Here is a 13305-nt window from a genome sequence, read left to right on the forward strand (position 1 = left end):
CAATTTGATATGCACACTCTGGGCTTTGGATTGAGAATTCTTGAGGCAAAGCAGCAGAGACGCAGGAGAATGTATTCCCATTGGGGTGGAGAGGCAGTAGCATCAATATCCAATTTCCGGAGGGAGAAGAAGCAACAGTTTCAGTGTTAGCATCATTTACATGGTTTTGGTGATAAAACATTTTTGAGTGACAGTGACTATGCCCCGCAGTTCTGGTGGCAGTGTAGCTACTTTAATGGTTCTGAGGTGTGATTTATGTATTGCCAGTGACTACCAGGCCCCACACTTGTTCTTCTAGCTCTCAAAGTTTACAAGTTTCCTAACATAGTATCATGCCTATGATCTTAGAACTCTGGGAGGCTGAGGCAGGAGGATCACTTGAGGCGAGGAGTTTGAGACTAGCCTGGGAAACATAACAAGACCCTGTCTCTACAAAAAAATTAAAAAGATGTATCCAGGTGTGATGGCGTATGCTTGTAGTCCCAGCTATTTGGGAGGCTGAAGTGGGAGGATCACTCAAGCCCAGGAATTTGAGGCTGCAGTGAGCTATGATCACATCACTACACTCAAGCCTAGGCAAGAGAGTAAACCCTCTTGTAAACAAACAAACAAACAAACACAAATAAATAAATTAAAATATATTTTTACTAAGATTATCTGAGTTAGTTTATACTGCTCACAACTAAAAACACTGAATCAGTGGATTATTTTTTATTATGTGGTTGGAATCCTATTATAACATGTTTCTTAGTCTGGGGTGAATTCTACCTAGGGACCGGAATTTTCTGAAGGAAATTTTTATGTATGGTTTCAGAGTTATGTTCATAATTAAAGGAAATATTAATAAAAAATTCCAGTTCCATTTGCAAAGACAGAAACTGATTCATTATTTTGTAAGTTACTTTTTAAGGTTTCTTCAACTATTTTGCTTGCTGATTTGATAATTTTTTTCCTTAGAGTTCCTTTAAAAGACATAGGTCATTGACTTTTGCTTAATAAAACTCCTATTTTTCTTAAAAAAATAGGTTTATTGATATATAATGTACACATTTAAATGTTCAATCCAGTAATTTTTAGTATATTTACAGAGTTGTGCAGCCAACCCAGTAATCTAATTTTAAAACATTCTCATCATTCCAAAAAGAAATTGTGTGCCTCTTCACAGTCATTATCCTTTTACACTCCTTCCTCTCTCCTTTAGCACTAGGCAACCAGGCAACTACAAAGCTAATTTCTTTCTCTTTAGATTTACCTACGCTGTTTATTTCATAGAATTGGAATTACACAGTATATCATCTTTTGTGGCTGGCTTCTTTCACTTAGCATAATGGTTTTGAGATTAGTCTATGTCATAATACATATCAGTATTTAATTTCTTATTATGGATTGCCAAATAAAATTTCATTTTATTGCAATTCCATGTTTTATTCATCCATTCATGAGTTGATAGGTAGTTAGGTTGCTTTCACTTTTTTGCTATTATAAATAATGTTGCTATGAACGTCTGTGTATAAGTTGTGTGTGAATTTATGCTTTCATTTCTCTTGGGTAGATACCTAGGAGTAGAACATCTGGGGTCCTGTGGTAACTCTGTGTTTAACATATTGAGAAACTGATGAAGTGTTTGCCATGGTGGCTGCACCATTTTACACTCAATTCAATTTAATGTATCCACATTCAATGCATTCAGTTTCTCCACATTCTTGCCACAGTATGTTATTGCCTGTCTTTTTGATTATAGCTATCCTAGTAGGCATGAAGTGGTATTTCATTGTGGTTTTGATTTCCAATTCCCTAATTGCTCAAATAATTATGGAGGCTGAAAAGTCTCATGATCTGCTATCCACAAGCTGGGGAACCAGATAAGACAGTGGTGTACAGTAGTCTCCTCTTATTTGTGGTTTCACTTTCCATGGTTTCTGTATGTGTATGTTATGACTAGTTGGTTCATAGTATTGCGTATGTTCTCTATTTTCTTATTAACTATCTCTGTAGATGTTCTGTCCATCATTGAAAGGGGAGGGTATTGGAGTCTTCAAGTATTATATTACTGTAGAGCTATTGTTCTCTTTATTTCTGTCAATATATGTTTTATACATTTTGGAGCTCTGTTGTTAGGTGCTTTTACATTTACAATTATTATATCTTCTTGATGAGTTGAGCCTTTTAGAGTTCTGTAATATCCTTCTTTGTCCCTTGAAATAGTTTTTCACTTGAGGTCTAATTTGTCTGTTGGTATAGCTAACTCAGTTCTTGTTTAGTTACTGTATTACATGAAATATATTTTATCCTATTTGTAGCTCTAGATCTAAAGGGAGTTTCTTGTAGAAAGTATGTAGTTGGATCACTGTTTTTTTTCATTATGCCAGTTTTTGCCTTATGGTTGGATAGTTTTAATCTGCTTACATTTAAAGCAGTTACTGAGAAGAAAGGGTTATTTCAATCATTTTGCAATTGTTTTCTGTAAGTGTTAGGCCATTTTTGTTTCTAATTTCCTCTTTTATTGACTCCTTTTGTATTCGATTTATTTTTTGTAGTTAAACCATTTTGTGTCCCCTTTCATTTCCTTTTTTGTATTATTTTTTAAAGATATTTTATTTGCAGTTGCATGGAAATACTTTAACATCTTAAGTTTATGACAATCTAGTTTTAACTGATATCAATTTAACTTCAATAGCATAGAAAATTCTCTGCTTCAGGACAGTTCTGTCCCCACTTCTATGTTGTTATCATCAATTATATATTTATACATCATGTTCTTAACAACAGATCATAATTATTTTTATGCATTTGTCTTTTAAATTGTGTTGTAAATTAAAAGTGAAATTATGAATCAAAAATGCAACTACAATACAATAACACTGGATTTTATATTTGCACAGGTAGTCACCAGAGAGCTTTATTTCTTCAATGACACTGAGTTACTGCCTAGTGTGCTTCAATATCAACCTTAAAAACATCCTTTAGCATTTTGTATAGGGCAGGCCTACTGATAAAGGACTCTCTTGGTTTTTGTTTATTTGAGAACATCTTAATTTCTTCCTCATTTTTTGAAGGATAGTTATGATGGATTAGAATATTTTTTCCAGCACCTTAAATAATATTATCCCATTGCCTTCTGGCCTTCATAATTTCTGATAAGAAATCAATTCTTTTTTTATTTTATTTTATTGTTATTATACTTCTAAGTTTTAGGGTACATGTGCACAATGTTCAGGTTTGTTACATATGTATACATGTGCCATGTTGGTGTACTGCACCCATTAACTCGTCATTTAGCATTAGGTATATCTCCTAATGCTATCCCTCCCCTCTCCCCCCACCCCACAACAATCCCCAGAGTGTGACGTTCCCCTTCCTGTGTCCAAGTGTTCTCATTGTTCAATTCCCACCTATGAGTGAGAACATGCAGTGTTTGGTTTTTTGTCCTTGCGATAGTTTGCTGAGAAGTGTAAGCTCTATTAGGGTCTGGACTCATTAATAGTTATTGAATGAATGAATGAGTTTTTAAAAATAATAAAATAATCTGAAAATAAATTATTTATTCTCATATTCTCATAAAATCATCATTCTCAGAAATCAATTCTTTTAATATTTATTTTCAGATTATTATTTTTAAAAACTCATTCATTCATTCAATAACTATTAATGAGTCCAGACCCTAATAGAGCTTACACTTTAATTGGGGAGATATACAATAAATATAATGAATTATTAAATTATATAGTATTCTGGAAGGTGATAAATGCTATGAAACAATAAACATCAGGATGGAGGATAGGGAAAAATTGTGCATGTTGCTGAGGGGGAGAAGATATGCAATTTTAAATAAGGTAATCAGGATTGGCCTTATTGGGGAAAGATTTGGTGAAATGAAGAAGTTTGTCATGCCACTATCTTGGTGGTCAGCATTCTATAGAGAAGGAATAGTCAGTGTGGGTCCTGAGGTTATAGCATACTTGGCAAAGTTACAGAACAATAAGGAAGCCAATGTAGATGGATCCATGAATGCTGATGAGCACAGGAAAGAATAGGTGAAAGGAGGAAAGTTAGAAAAGGCCACATCATAAAAGTGCTTCTAGGCCGTTGTAAAAATTTTGGCTTTTCCTTTGAGTTAAATGGGAAGGCAGTAGAGGGTTTTGAGTAGAGGGGCAAGATGGTGTGATGCAGTTTTAAAATAATCATTCTGGTTACTTTATTGAGAACCAACTGTATAAAGGAAACAGTGTGGACACTATTGTAATAATGTTTTTGAACATTTATTTTTTTTGTTTGGCTCTGCCCTACTTATGCTTTAGCTCATTTAATTCTCATATCAGCACTTTGAAGAAATTGTTATTTTTCCCTTCTTCACTGATGAGTTAAGTGAAGCTCAGAGCAGAGAATCCCTTGCTTTGAAGTCCTCTGGTAAACTGTTAGTGAAGATTGGATGTAACCCAAGTCTGTTGGTTGGACGATCCCGGTTGTCACAACTCAAAAATTCTATGCTTCATTACTCAGTTACATGCGCTTTTGGCCCTCCCTTCCAATTCACCAGCTCTCTAAGCAAAATTTTTTTTATATTTTGAGAATTTTGTCCCCATAAATTTTTTTTCTGAATCAATAACAGGAAAATTAGACATTTCTATGAGGAAAAAATCAACAAGGAAGCACAATGTAGTTTTTAAGGAATGGCTGGGTGAGTGTGTTTAGAAAAGAGAGAACCCTCCATGACATATATTTTACTAGCCAATAGGAAAGTAGTAAGACTTCTTTTACTTTTAATATTAGTTTTAATGTTTTTAAAGAAAAAATAGAAATTAAATCTGTCACATTATCACATATGCAAATGGTGTAAATATATTAAACATATTCAATATAATTACCACAACTTGAAAATACTTTATTCACTACAAACTTTATATACATTTACTTCTTATATAAACAGATTTTTCATATATATGTATGTATGAAAACACAGAACTAATGACCTTGTACAGCCCTACTGAACTTTATTCTCTATTCCTGCTTGGCCCTAAGGGAAATTATTCCAACCTTATTGTTCTACATGGTCCATGTCATTCTGGATTTCCTTAGCTTTTGACATATTATCAATGATAAGTAGGAAATTGTTACTGTTAGAAGTGTGAGAAATGTTTGTAATTCTCCTGCTTTTCTATTTGATGAAATAGTTTACCAGGTACTAATCAGACATTTTTAGAGGAAATTTTGCATTTGCAAAAACTAAATTCAAATGTTGAGCTGGCCAGCATTTATTTTTCACATTTATTTTGTATTTCATAGGCTTGATACCAAGCTTCTTGGTATTCTTTATGTGCTTTGTAAGGGCGGGGTTCACTCTGAAATTGCTCAGTTCACTGTTTCTAAGACATTGGCAGGATTTGGAAAAGGACATGAATTCAGCTGCTGGGTCAGAAATGTCACCATCATGAAGTTAGAAGATGGAATAATGCAACAGTGTGCTGTACTTGGTAAAAAATAAAAAAGTGTGAGAGTGGATTCTGTAACAATTATGTCTGCTTTAATATTTTCCCATACAGGTAATTTCAATATCTTGTACTTTGTCCAGATGCAAAATAGTAAGCAATGTTTATTTTTGATTTAATGTATTTTGTTTAAAAGAGAATACTTACAATCATGTAAGCCTTTTTGATTCTTTCATATTTGTTTAAAAATATTTTGAATTTTTCTGATACTGATCTAAGTAAAAAAAACCTGGGCTGTTTTAACCATCTGCCTAGTAGTCTGAGCCAGTGTTTGCCTTCAAACAATGGAAAGATTCATACTGAACTTTAGAAACAGAGGGTAGAGTAAATTTTGAAGGCAGATTCTTTTCAAGCTTAGCAAATATGAAAACACTGGGATGACTTTATTTAAAAATGAATCTCACTGAATTTGATTTTGTGCATTATTCTGTAATTCTTATTGTCAAAATGCAGACAAAAGGGTGAAAAATCTTCTCTTTTATATTTCACTCTTGTTTTATTATTGTCGTTTAAATTTTTGAACTTAAAAAAATTCTGCCTATAGGTCTCAGTTTAAGGGCCATGAGTAGTGAGTGAATGATGCCAGTTTTTTTCTGGAAAGCATTGAAAAAATACTGTCTGGGTATTTCTGTCACACTAGAAGGGAGGTGCTCGGTAAGCAACACAACAATATGTATGTTTACAGAAGCCAAAGCAAACCAACAATCCAACTGACGAGGCCAGTATTTTTCCTTAGAAATAAATGTCTTAGAAAATTCTACTGAATTTCTCTAATATGTGAGGGCCAGGAGTTATATTTTTCAAATGTATGATACTTTGGTAGTGGCTGATGACATTAAATTTCAGGGCTAAACTTCATATTCATATTTTACAGCTGAATATGGTTCCATATGTCTAAAACATTAATTAATGCTAGTACCATATCATTCATAAATTTAAGAAAATAATAACTGTTTTTACATATTAGGCTTTTTCTGACACTTTAACATTGTATGATAAATATTCATGTTTTAAGAATGAACATTCAAAAACATATTATATTCAAACAATTAGATACTATATAATAAATTTGCTTATTTAAAACATGCACACAAGCTTCACAGACTTTATTGAGCATATGGCAATGCTGTAATGACCACTTATCATTTCAGTATTTGATTTTAATTCTTTGAAGTTGTTGCATTCATTAAATGATTGAATGTGTAGGCACATTTGTATGTGTGTGTGTGTCTCTTTGTTTATTGGTATCATCAGAAGAAATTCAGCTGGAACACATATGTTTAGCTTGTTTAGACTCCAAACATTTTGTAACAATTGGATATTTCTGGTTTTGGCTTCAAAATAGGGAAGAGATTTGAGAAATAGACCATGATTTGCCATTGAATATTTGCTTTTATTCTGTTCTTCAAAAACATTTTGTTTTAATATTGGTGGAGGCACAACAATAAAGTGTTTGTTAGAGAGTATTATTTTAGACAAATATCTTTAAAAATCAAACTGAAGAGTTTAAAGGAGAAGTTCGTACTACACATTCACATTCTCAAAAAGTTTCTGCTTTCTTGAGCAGGATTAACAGTATCCCTAATTCAAGGAAAGATGATCTGTAAGCACTGAGGCCTGGATGTTACTTTTTACACTTAAAAGTATTTCTTGTTATGTTATGAGTCTCAGAAATGTGCTAGTATATATCTTCTTGTAGTAAATGTGATGCTTTCTTAGGACTATTATCTCATTTCTTTCTGGTAAGACTTCTGAATAATCTAAGCAAATGAAAGAAAAGGTCTTTCTGTGGAAGGATGTGTGTTAAACTCACCCTCTTGCTCAGCTGGTATTAGTTTACATGTATCCAAACTATTGTGCAGATTTGTTTTCTAAGAGGTAATTCACTTGTCTACACCTTGCCTAGTTTACTCATATGTAACATATATTGGTATTTTTCAACCATATATTCTTTTGTCACACTTGTGACTTTTTTTCCCTAAGGAGTTGCCTTTGAAGATATTTTCTCCTAGTCCTTATTCTATTCTCAGTGAGGGGAGAGGAAGAGAACATAAATAGTATTCTTCCTCTATTTATTGGAATGTACCTTTACGTTTTATAATCTAGCTATTTAAAAAATCTGTGAAAAATAAAAAATGATAGGAATTTTCTATATATTTTTAGGGTCTTAACTGACTACTTTTTAGCTTGGTATTCAAAAATAAGTAATGGTCAAAAAGTATACAATTTTTTAAAATTTCACTTTCTCAGAAAAAAAATCAAGAGAATGAAATATACATTTGCCTAATGATTTAACTAGATTTCCTTTTCAGTTAAATGCCACGGAAGAAATCTTTAAATCTTTACATTCTACAAAATGAGTTTTCTTGAGCAAAGATTTTCAGTTCCTACTTCTTGAGGTTAATTTTCCATTACTCTAGTGGGAAAATGAATCATTTAACTTTTTTTCCCATTTTATATCTCTAGGCAAAAAAGCCTATTTTATACAGATTTTATACAGATTTTGTTTCCCTTCACTTACAATATTATGTTTTAAAGATTCTTTAATCTCTTGGAAAAACTATGTCATTTTAATGTCACAAATGTATATTGCAATTTGTAAATGAGACAGACTGGTGAGTTTACAAGTATTTTTCTGACATATTTTTGTTCATTGCATATAATAATTCAGAGTTTTCAAAGAATAAATTTAAAGCCCATTTTATTTTGGGTGGAGGCTAACATGTTATTAGTGTCTTTGTCACATTTATACACTACCTTTCTCAATTTGACCATAGCTGCCTAAAAATTGCTTTCTGCTTCTAGAAGGTATATAGGACAGGACCGATAAATAGGAGAATGGGGTCCTAGACTGGCACCATGATGGCCTCACACTAATCTTTTACCTCAGGAAACGGAATTAAGAATATTCATCCACAGAGGTATAGGGTGAGCTTATGAAACTTGAAGTGGCGGAGGCAGATTTGGAATTCCTGCGAGAGCAGCCATTGAAACTTGGGTCTCTTGGCGTTGCTCTTTTCTTCCGACTGGACCTGGTGGTGTCTGCATCGTTGGGGTCAAACATGACTGTCATGGACTCCATTCTGGTCACGGTGTACATACTGCTTTGCCGGGTTGGATGAAACCTGGTGGTCTTGAGCTCTAGCTCATCATAGCTGGAAACTTTGATGAAAGGACACCAGCGAAATGCTCTCTTGAAGCCAGCTCGAAATCTGAGGAAAAGCAGGCCACAGAAAGAAAAAGTTATTTTTTCAAGCAGATATGTCTTTCAGCTGCCACAGAAAATTCTACGTAAGGCAGTTATAACAACTCAGTTTTTGAGTTTGGTTTTTAGCCAGGCTCTTAGAATTTATGTCACAGTATTGTTGTTAGTCGTTTAGTTCTTGTTTGAATTGAATCTTAATTTCCCATTAATGAGAAGCATTGATTCCCAGCAATGAAAAGCATCTCATTCCCATCAGTGAGAAGTCATCAATAGCAAACGCATAGCATCAGGTAATCAATATGTTAAAGAAACAGTACATTTTTCTATAATAATTGTATACATTTACATAAATATAATTGATTTAGGCTGGCCAGTTAAGGCACTTAAAAATGATATATTTCAAAATAGTTTCTTTCAGAAATGATTACACATTTATAAATTAAAGTCTCATTTAATGTTAGAATTAATTGCTAATCTTGATGATTTTTATCTAATTATATATGAAAGTGCAAAATCATTATCTTTGTAAACCATTAAATGAAGTTGATTAAAAGTGGATGTAATGCTTGTGGGGTGGCGGGAATTGAGATATGGCTTGTGCAATTAGTGAAAAAAAAAAAGCAAGAGTTAATTAAGTATTTAACAAACTTAAGGCACAGTGTGGTAGAACCCCAACTGGGAAGAGAGCTTAGGATTTAATTCATGCAGTTACTTACATAAAGTCCCAATTCTACTTGTGAAAAAAACACATTGGTTTATTACAGGACTTACCAGCCCTATGAAATTTAACCCTATCCCTTCATGTGCTGACCAATACAACCAAGGCGTTTTTATCTGGAAAGCAGATTTATCTTTTTTTTTCTAGTCTTACATTTGACTACAAATATTCTCACTTTTCATTTTTTAACTTTATAAACATCTTTCCCTTGACCACTGTGATTTCTTCACAAGCCATCTCCATAGAGGCTGCACGCTCTCTTACTCACCCCACCTCACAATGCAGGAAGGAGGATTGGAGTTCCCATTGTTTTTACAAAACCTTCTACTTCAAAGTTTATTTATTTATAACATATCCTTTTTAATAAAGTCCGCTCACATATGCCATCATCTCTCCATCTTATAGAAATTATTCAAGAATTTCTAGGAAGTATCTTCATTTCTTTGAGGATTTGAGCATATTTTCAATTCTCCTTCAATCATGAGGGCACTTCTTTTTCTTTGGCAGGTAAAATTCTGAGGTTTTGGAGGAAGAAGTTGGCCCATAGAAGAATCATCCAGTTAGAACCCCAAGATCATTATTTGGGGCATCTAATTATTAATGTGGGATGCTTTATAAAGTGTGTATGGGGGTCTTGAAAGATAAAGCCTGTGCCTCTCTCAGTGAATTCTTAAATTTTCCCTTCCTTCTGCATTTTGAATGTGCACCAAGAAAATGGAACAACATTGTATGTTTCCAGCGAAGGTGGGTGTGACAAGCAACTTGCATTTCGTAGTTTTGTTTTTACCTTTTATTCAGACAGCAGTAGATGATGGGATTGTACATGGTTGAGCTCATTGCCAGCCAAAAGCTAGCCAGGTAGACCTGCTGGATGTATTTCCATCTATTTAGTTGTTGATAGATTGCAGTGAGAATGAAGTAAATATGATAGGGCAGCCAGCAGATAGCAAATGTCATGACAACAATAATCATCATTTTGACAACCTATAAAGAAAAAAAGTCATTTTTGACAAATATAATACTCATTAAATATAATAGTTCCAATAGCTTATTGCAAATCATGCTTTTCTGCCAATACAGTTAAATACACATCATGCCTAGGGAATAGTCAATATATTAAAAAATGGTGAAGCAATATATGGACAGTTGCCTAAGGTAAGTCTTAAGAAATTATGCTATGTCACTATTCATTTCTACCTATCTAAGTGAATGGGTAGTGCTAACTCAAACACGGACAAATATATTTTGATTGGCCTGAAGAAAATCAGTGTTTACAAAAACCCAGAGAGCCTGGAACAGAGAGAGATAGGAACTAGGATGTGGCTGTGTAGCCTGCATTGTACGATAGTGGAGATGTTATCTCCAGGAAATCAACTGTTAAGTCACTATGGAGGTTTACTAGGCTGCTAGGGCTGGGTTTGTTCAAGTCAGTACTCTTCTATAGCCTGACTATAGCTTAAGACTATTTAGATTTCTTTAATAGCCTGCTCACTACGTAACCTTATGAATATTAATTTGGTTTATCTTATAATCTGATATTGGGGAAGATTTCCCCAAATAGTGATTATGTGTAAATATTCACATTAGTGTGAGGAAAATACTAACTTTAGATTTGCAAATAGATTATTGGTTTATGCAACTGTTTTATGCATTAGCTTTTATGACTTTGGTAAGCATAGGCCATTTCCTTTGATTGTATACTTGTGAATGATAATATCCTGGATAGCTCTAATCAAAGTAGAATGTCAGCTATTATTTCTCTTCCACTAGGCCTAAAATTCCTGAAGACAGAATGTCTTAATTATCTTTTTACTCCCAGCATCTATCACAGTCCTTGATATATAGCTGGAGATAAATAGATATAGAATGAATGAATAATAAATAGCAATGTACAATGAACAATGTTCATATCTCTTTTGGGAATTTGGAAATAGTAAAAAGTTTAAAATAAGATACTTTAAGCTAAACAATTTTGAAGCTTACCTGCAGTCAGATTAAAACAAATCAGGGAAAGCTCTGATGTAAAGGGCCTGTGAGGCACCTCGGAACTAGGAAGATACAGTATTTATGAAATGGACTTGTCATTTGACTGCAAATTAGGGATTCAGATGAAGGTTGGCAAGGTTTAGTCAGGAGAGACATGATTTTAGAAATAGGCAAAGCATGAAATGGATGAATGTGGAAGGTAACTCTTCCCTAAGGGCCAAATCACTGTACCATCCAGGTGACCAGCATTGAGCAGATGGAAATTGGCCATCAGAGTTGAAAATCCAGGTCAACAGCTCACAAAATGTCATCACTGGCCACATCACATAATATCTTTTGATTTTCCCAGTGTTCTTCAAATTACATTGCTTTCTTCTGAAGAACTGCTTTTGTATTTCTGCATTTTATTTCTCAGATTTCCTATTCATAATTCATGTATTTGTGAAAAACAAATGATTTAATTTACATTTATGCAATATTTTACGTATTTAACAATTAATTAATTGTCTTTCAATTGCACATTAGGAAATTGAGGCAAAAACCCAAAGATCTGACCATTGTGATTCATGTAACCAAGATCTTTCTTGTCTTTTTACCCTCTATTTACAGATAAAAACATCTGTTGAATATCTTGAGTCTAGAAAATAACATTGAGAATATAGTGGTTGAGGACCAATTCCTCATCCTGAAGTTTACAATGTAATGAAAGAAAGGAAATGTATAATTTTAATAAAAATGCGTGCATTGAAATGTGAGTATGAACATGTGCAGATAAAATTTAAAATAATATTTATGAGAATGTACTAGTTTATTGTAATAAAGAATGACTCAATACATGCCTACTAACTGTAGGCTCAGAGGATATTAGACTAAATGAAATGAGTCTACTGATGTTTTCATTGTTGAATTTGTGAGCATTCTACTATTCCTTGAACAGGGTAGTTAAGCTCCAGCCATAGATTATTTTCCCTGGCTCCTCCCTCTACCTAGAACACTCTTCTAACCATGATTCCCAGGGCTTAAGTACCTCACCTCCTTCAAGCCGTTGCACAATTGTCATTTTTTCTTTGAGTGCTATTCTGACCAATTAATTTAAAATCACAATCTGCCCTTCCAGCCCTCCTAGAACCTCTTAGCTTTCTCTTTCTCTTCAGTTTGTTATGTTTTTTCTTTGTGTCTCCTGATGCTGGACTACAAAAGAGCAAGGATTTTCTGTTTGTTTTGTTCATTTGTATATTTCAGGCACCTAGACTGGACTTCATACATAAAGGGTACTCAGAAATTTTTTAAATGAACAAGTGAAAGTGACTATAAAACAAAAGAAACTGAAAGACACAGACAGTTAAGTAATGTCCAAGATTTTAGTCAGTTATCAATTACTAGTATCATTTGGTTTTCATTTAAGATGGACATGTGTATGTAAAATAAGCATGAAATTTACTGCTATTTCTGCTTTCAAGGCAAACAAATTTAAAAAGAGAATGAGTCCAAAAATAATATAACTTTTTTTTTTGAGACAGAGTCTCACTCTTGTCACCCAGGCTGGAGTGCAGTGGTGCGATCTTGGCTCACTGCAACCTCTGCCTCCCGGGTTCAAGTAATTCTTCTGCCTCAGCCTCCTAAGTAGCTGGGATTACAGGAGCGTGCCACCACGCCTGGCTAATTTTTGTATTTTTAGTAGAGACAGGGTGTTACCATAGTGGCCAGGCTGGTCTCAAACTCCTGACCTTGTGATCCACCCACCTCAGCCTCCCAAAATTCTGGGATTACAGGTGTGAGACACTGCACCCGGCCTAATATAATTATTTTCATGGGGCACATGAAAGCATTAGATTTCATTCTAAGCAAATGTTAAGAGCAAGTAAAATATCTTTGAGAATGTTAACATATATTGTATTTGAATCTTTTAT

At 33.8% G+C, this 13305-nt stretch overlaps 1 protein-coding gene across 1 annotated transcript in view; it reads right to left on the reverse strand.

The window, feature by feature from the left end:
- Window positions 1-6858: 6858 nt before the first annotated feature.
- TACR3 (tachykinin receptor 3) overlaps window positions 6859-13305 on the reverse strand; it is a 129846-nt gene continuing 123399 nt past the window's right edge. Inside the window, exons 4-5 of the mRNA XM_004040220.4 lie at window positions 10197-10393; window positions 6859-8698 (exon numbers count right to left, since the gene is read on the reverse strand). Coding sequence (XP_004040268.1) covers window positions 8386-8698; window positions 10197-10393 — 510 coding nt within the window. The 3' untranslated portion in view covers window positions 6859-8385. The remainder of the gene's footprint in view (window positions 8699-10196; window positions 10394-13305) is intronic.

This window comes from Gorilla gorilla, chromosome 3 (assembly GCF_029281585.2).
Source record: "Gorilla gorilla gorilla isolate KB3781 chromosome 3, NHGRI_mGorGor1-v2.1_pri, whole genome shotgun sequence".
In the NCBI taxonomy this organism is placed as follows: Eukaryota; Metazoa; Chordata; class Mammalia; order Primates; family Hominidae; genus Gorilla; species Gorilla gorilla.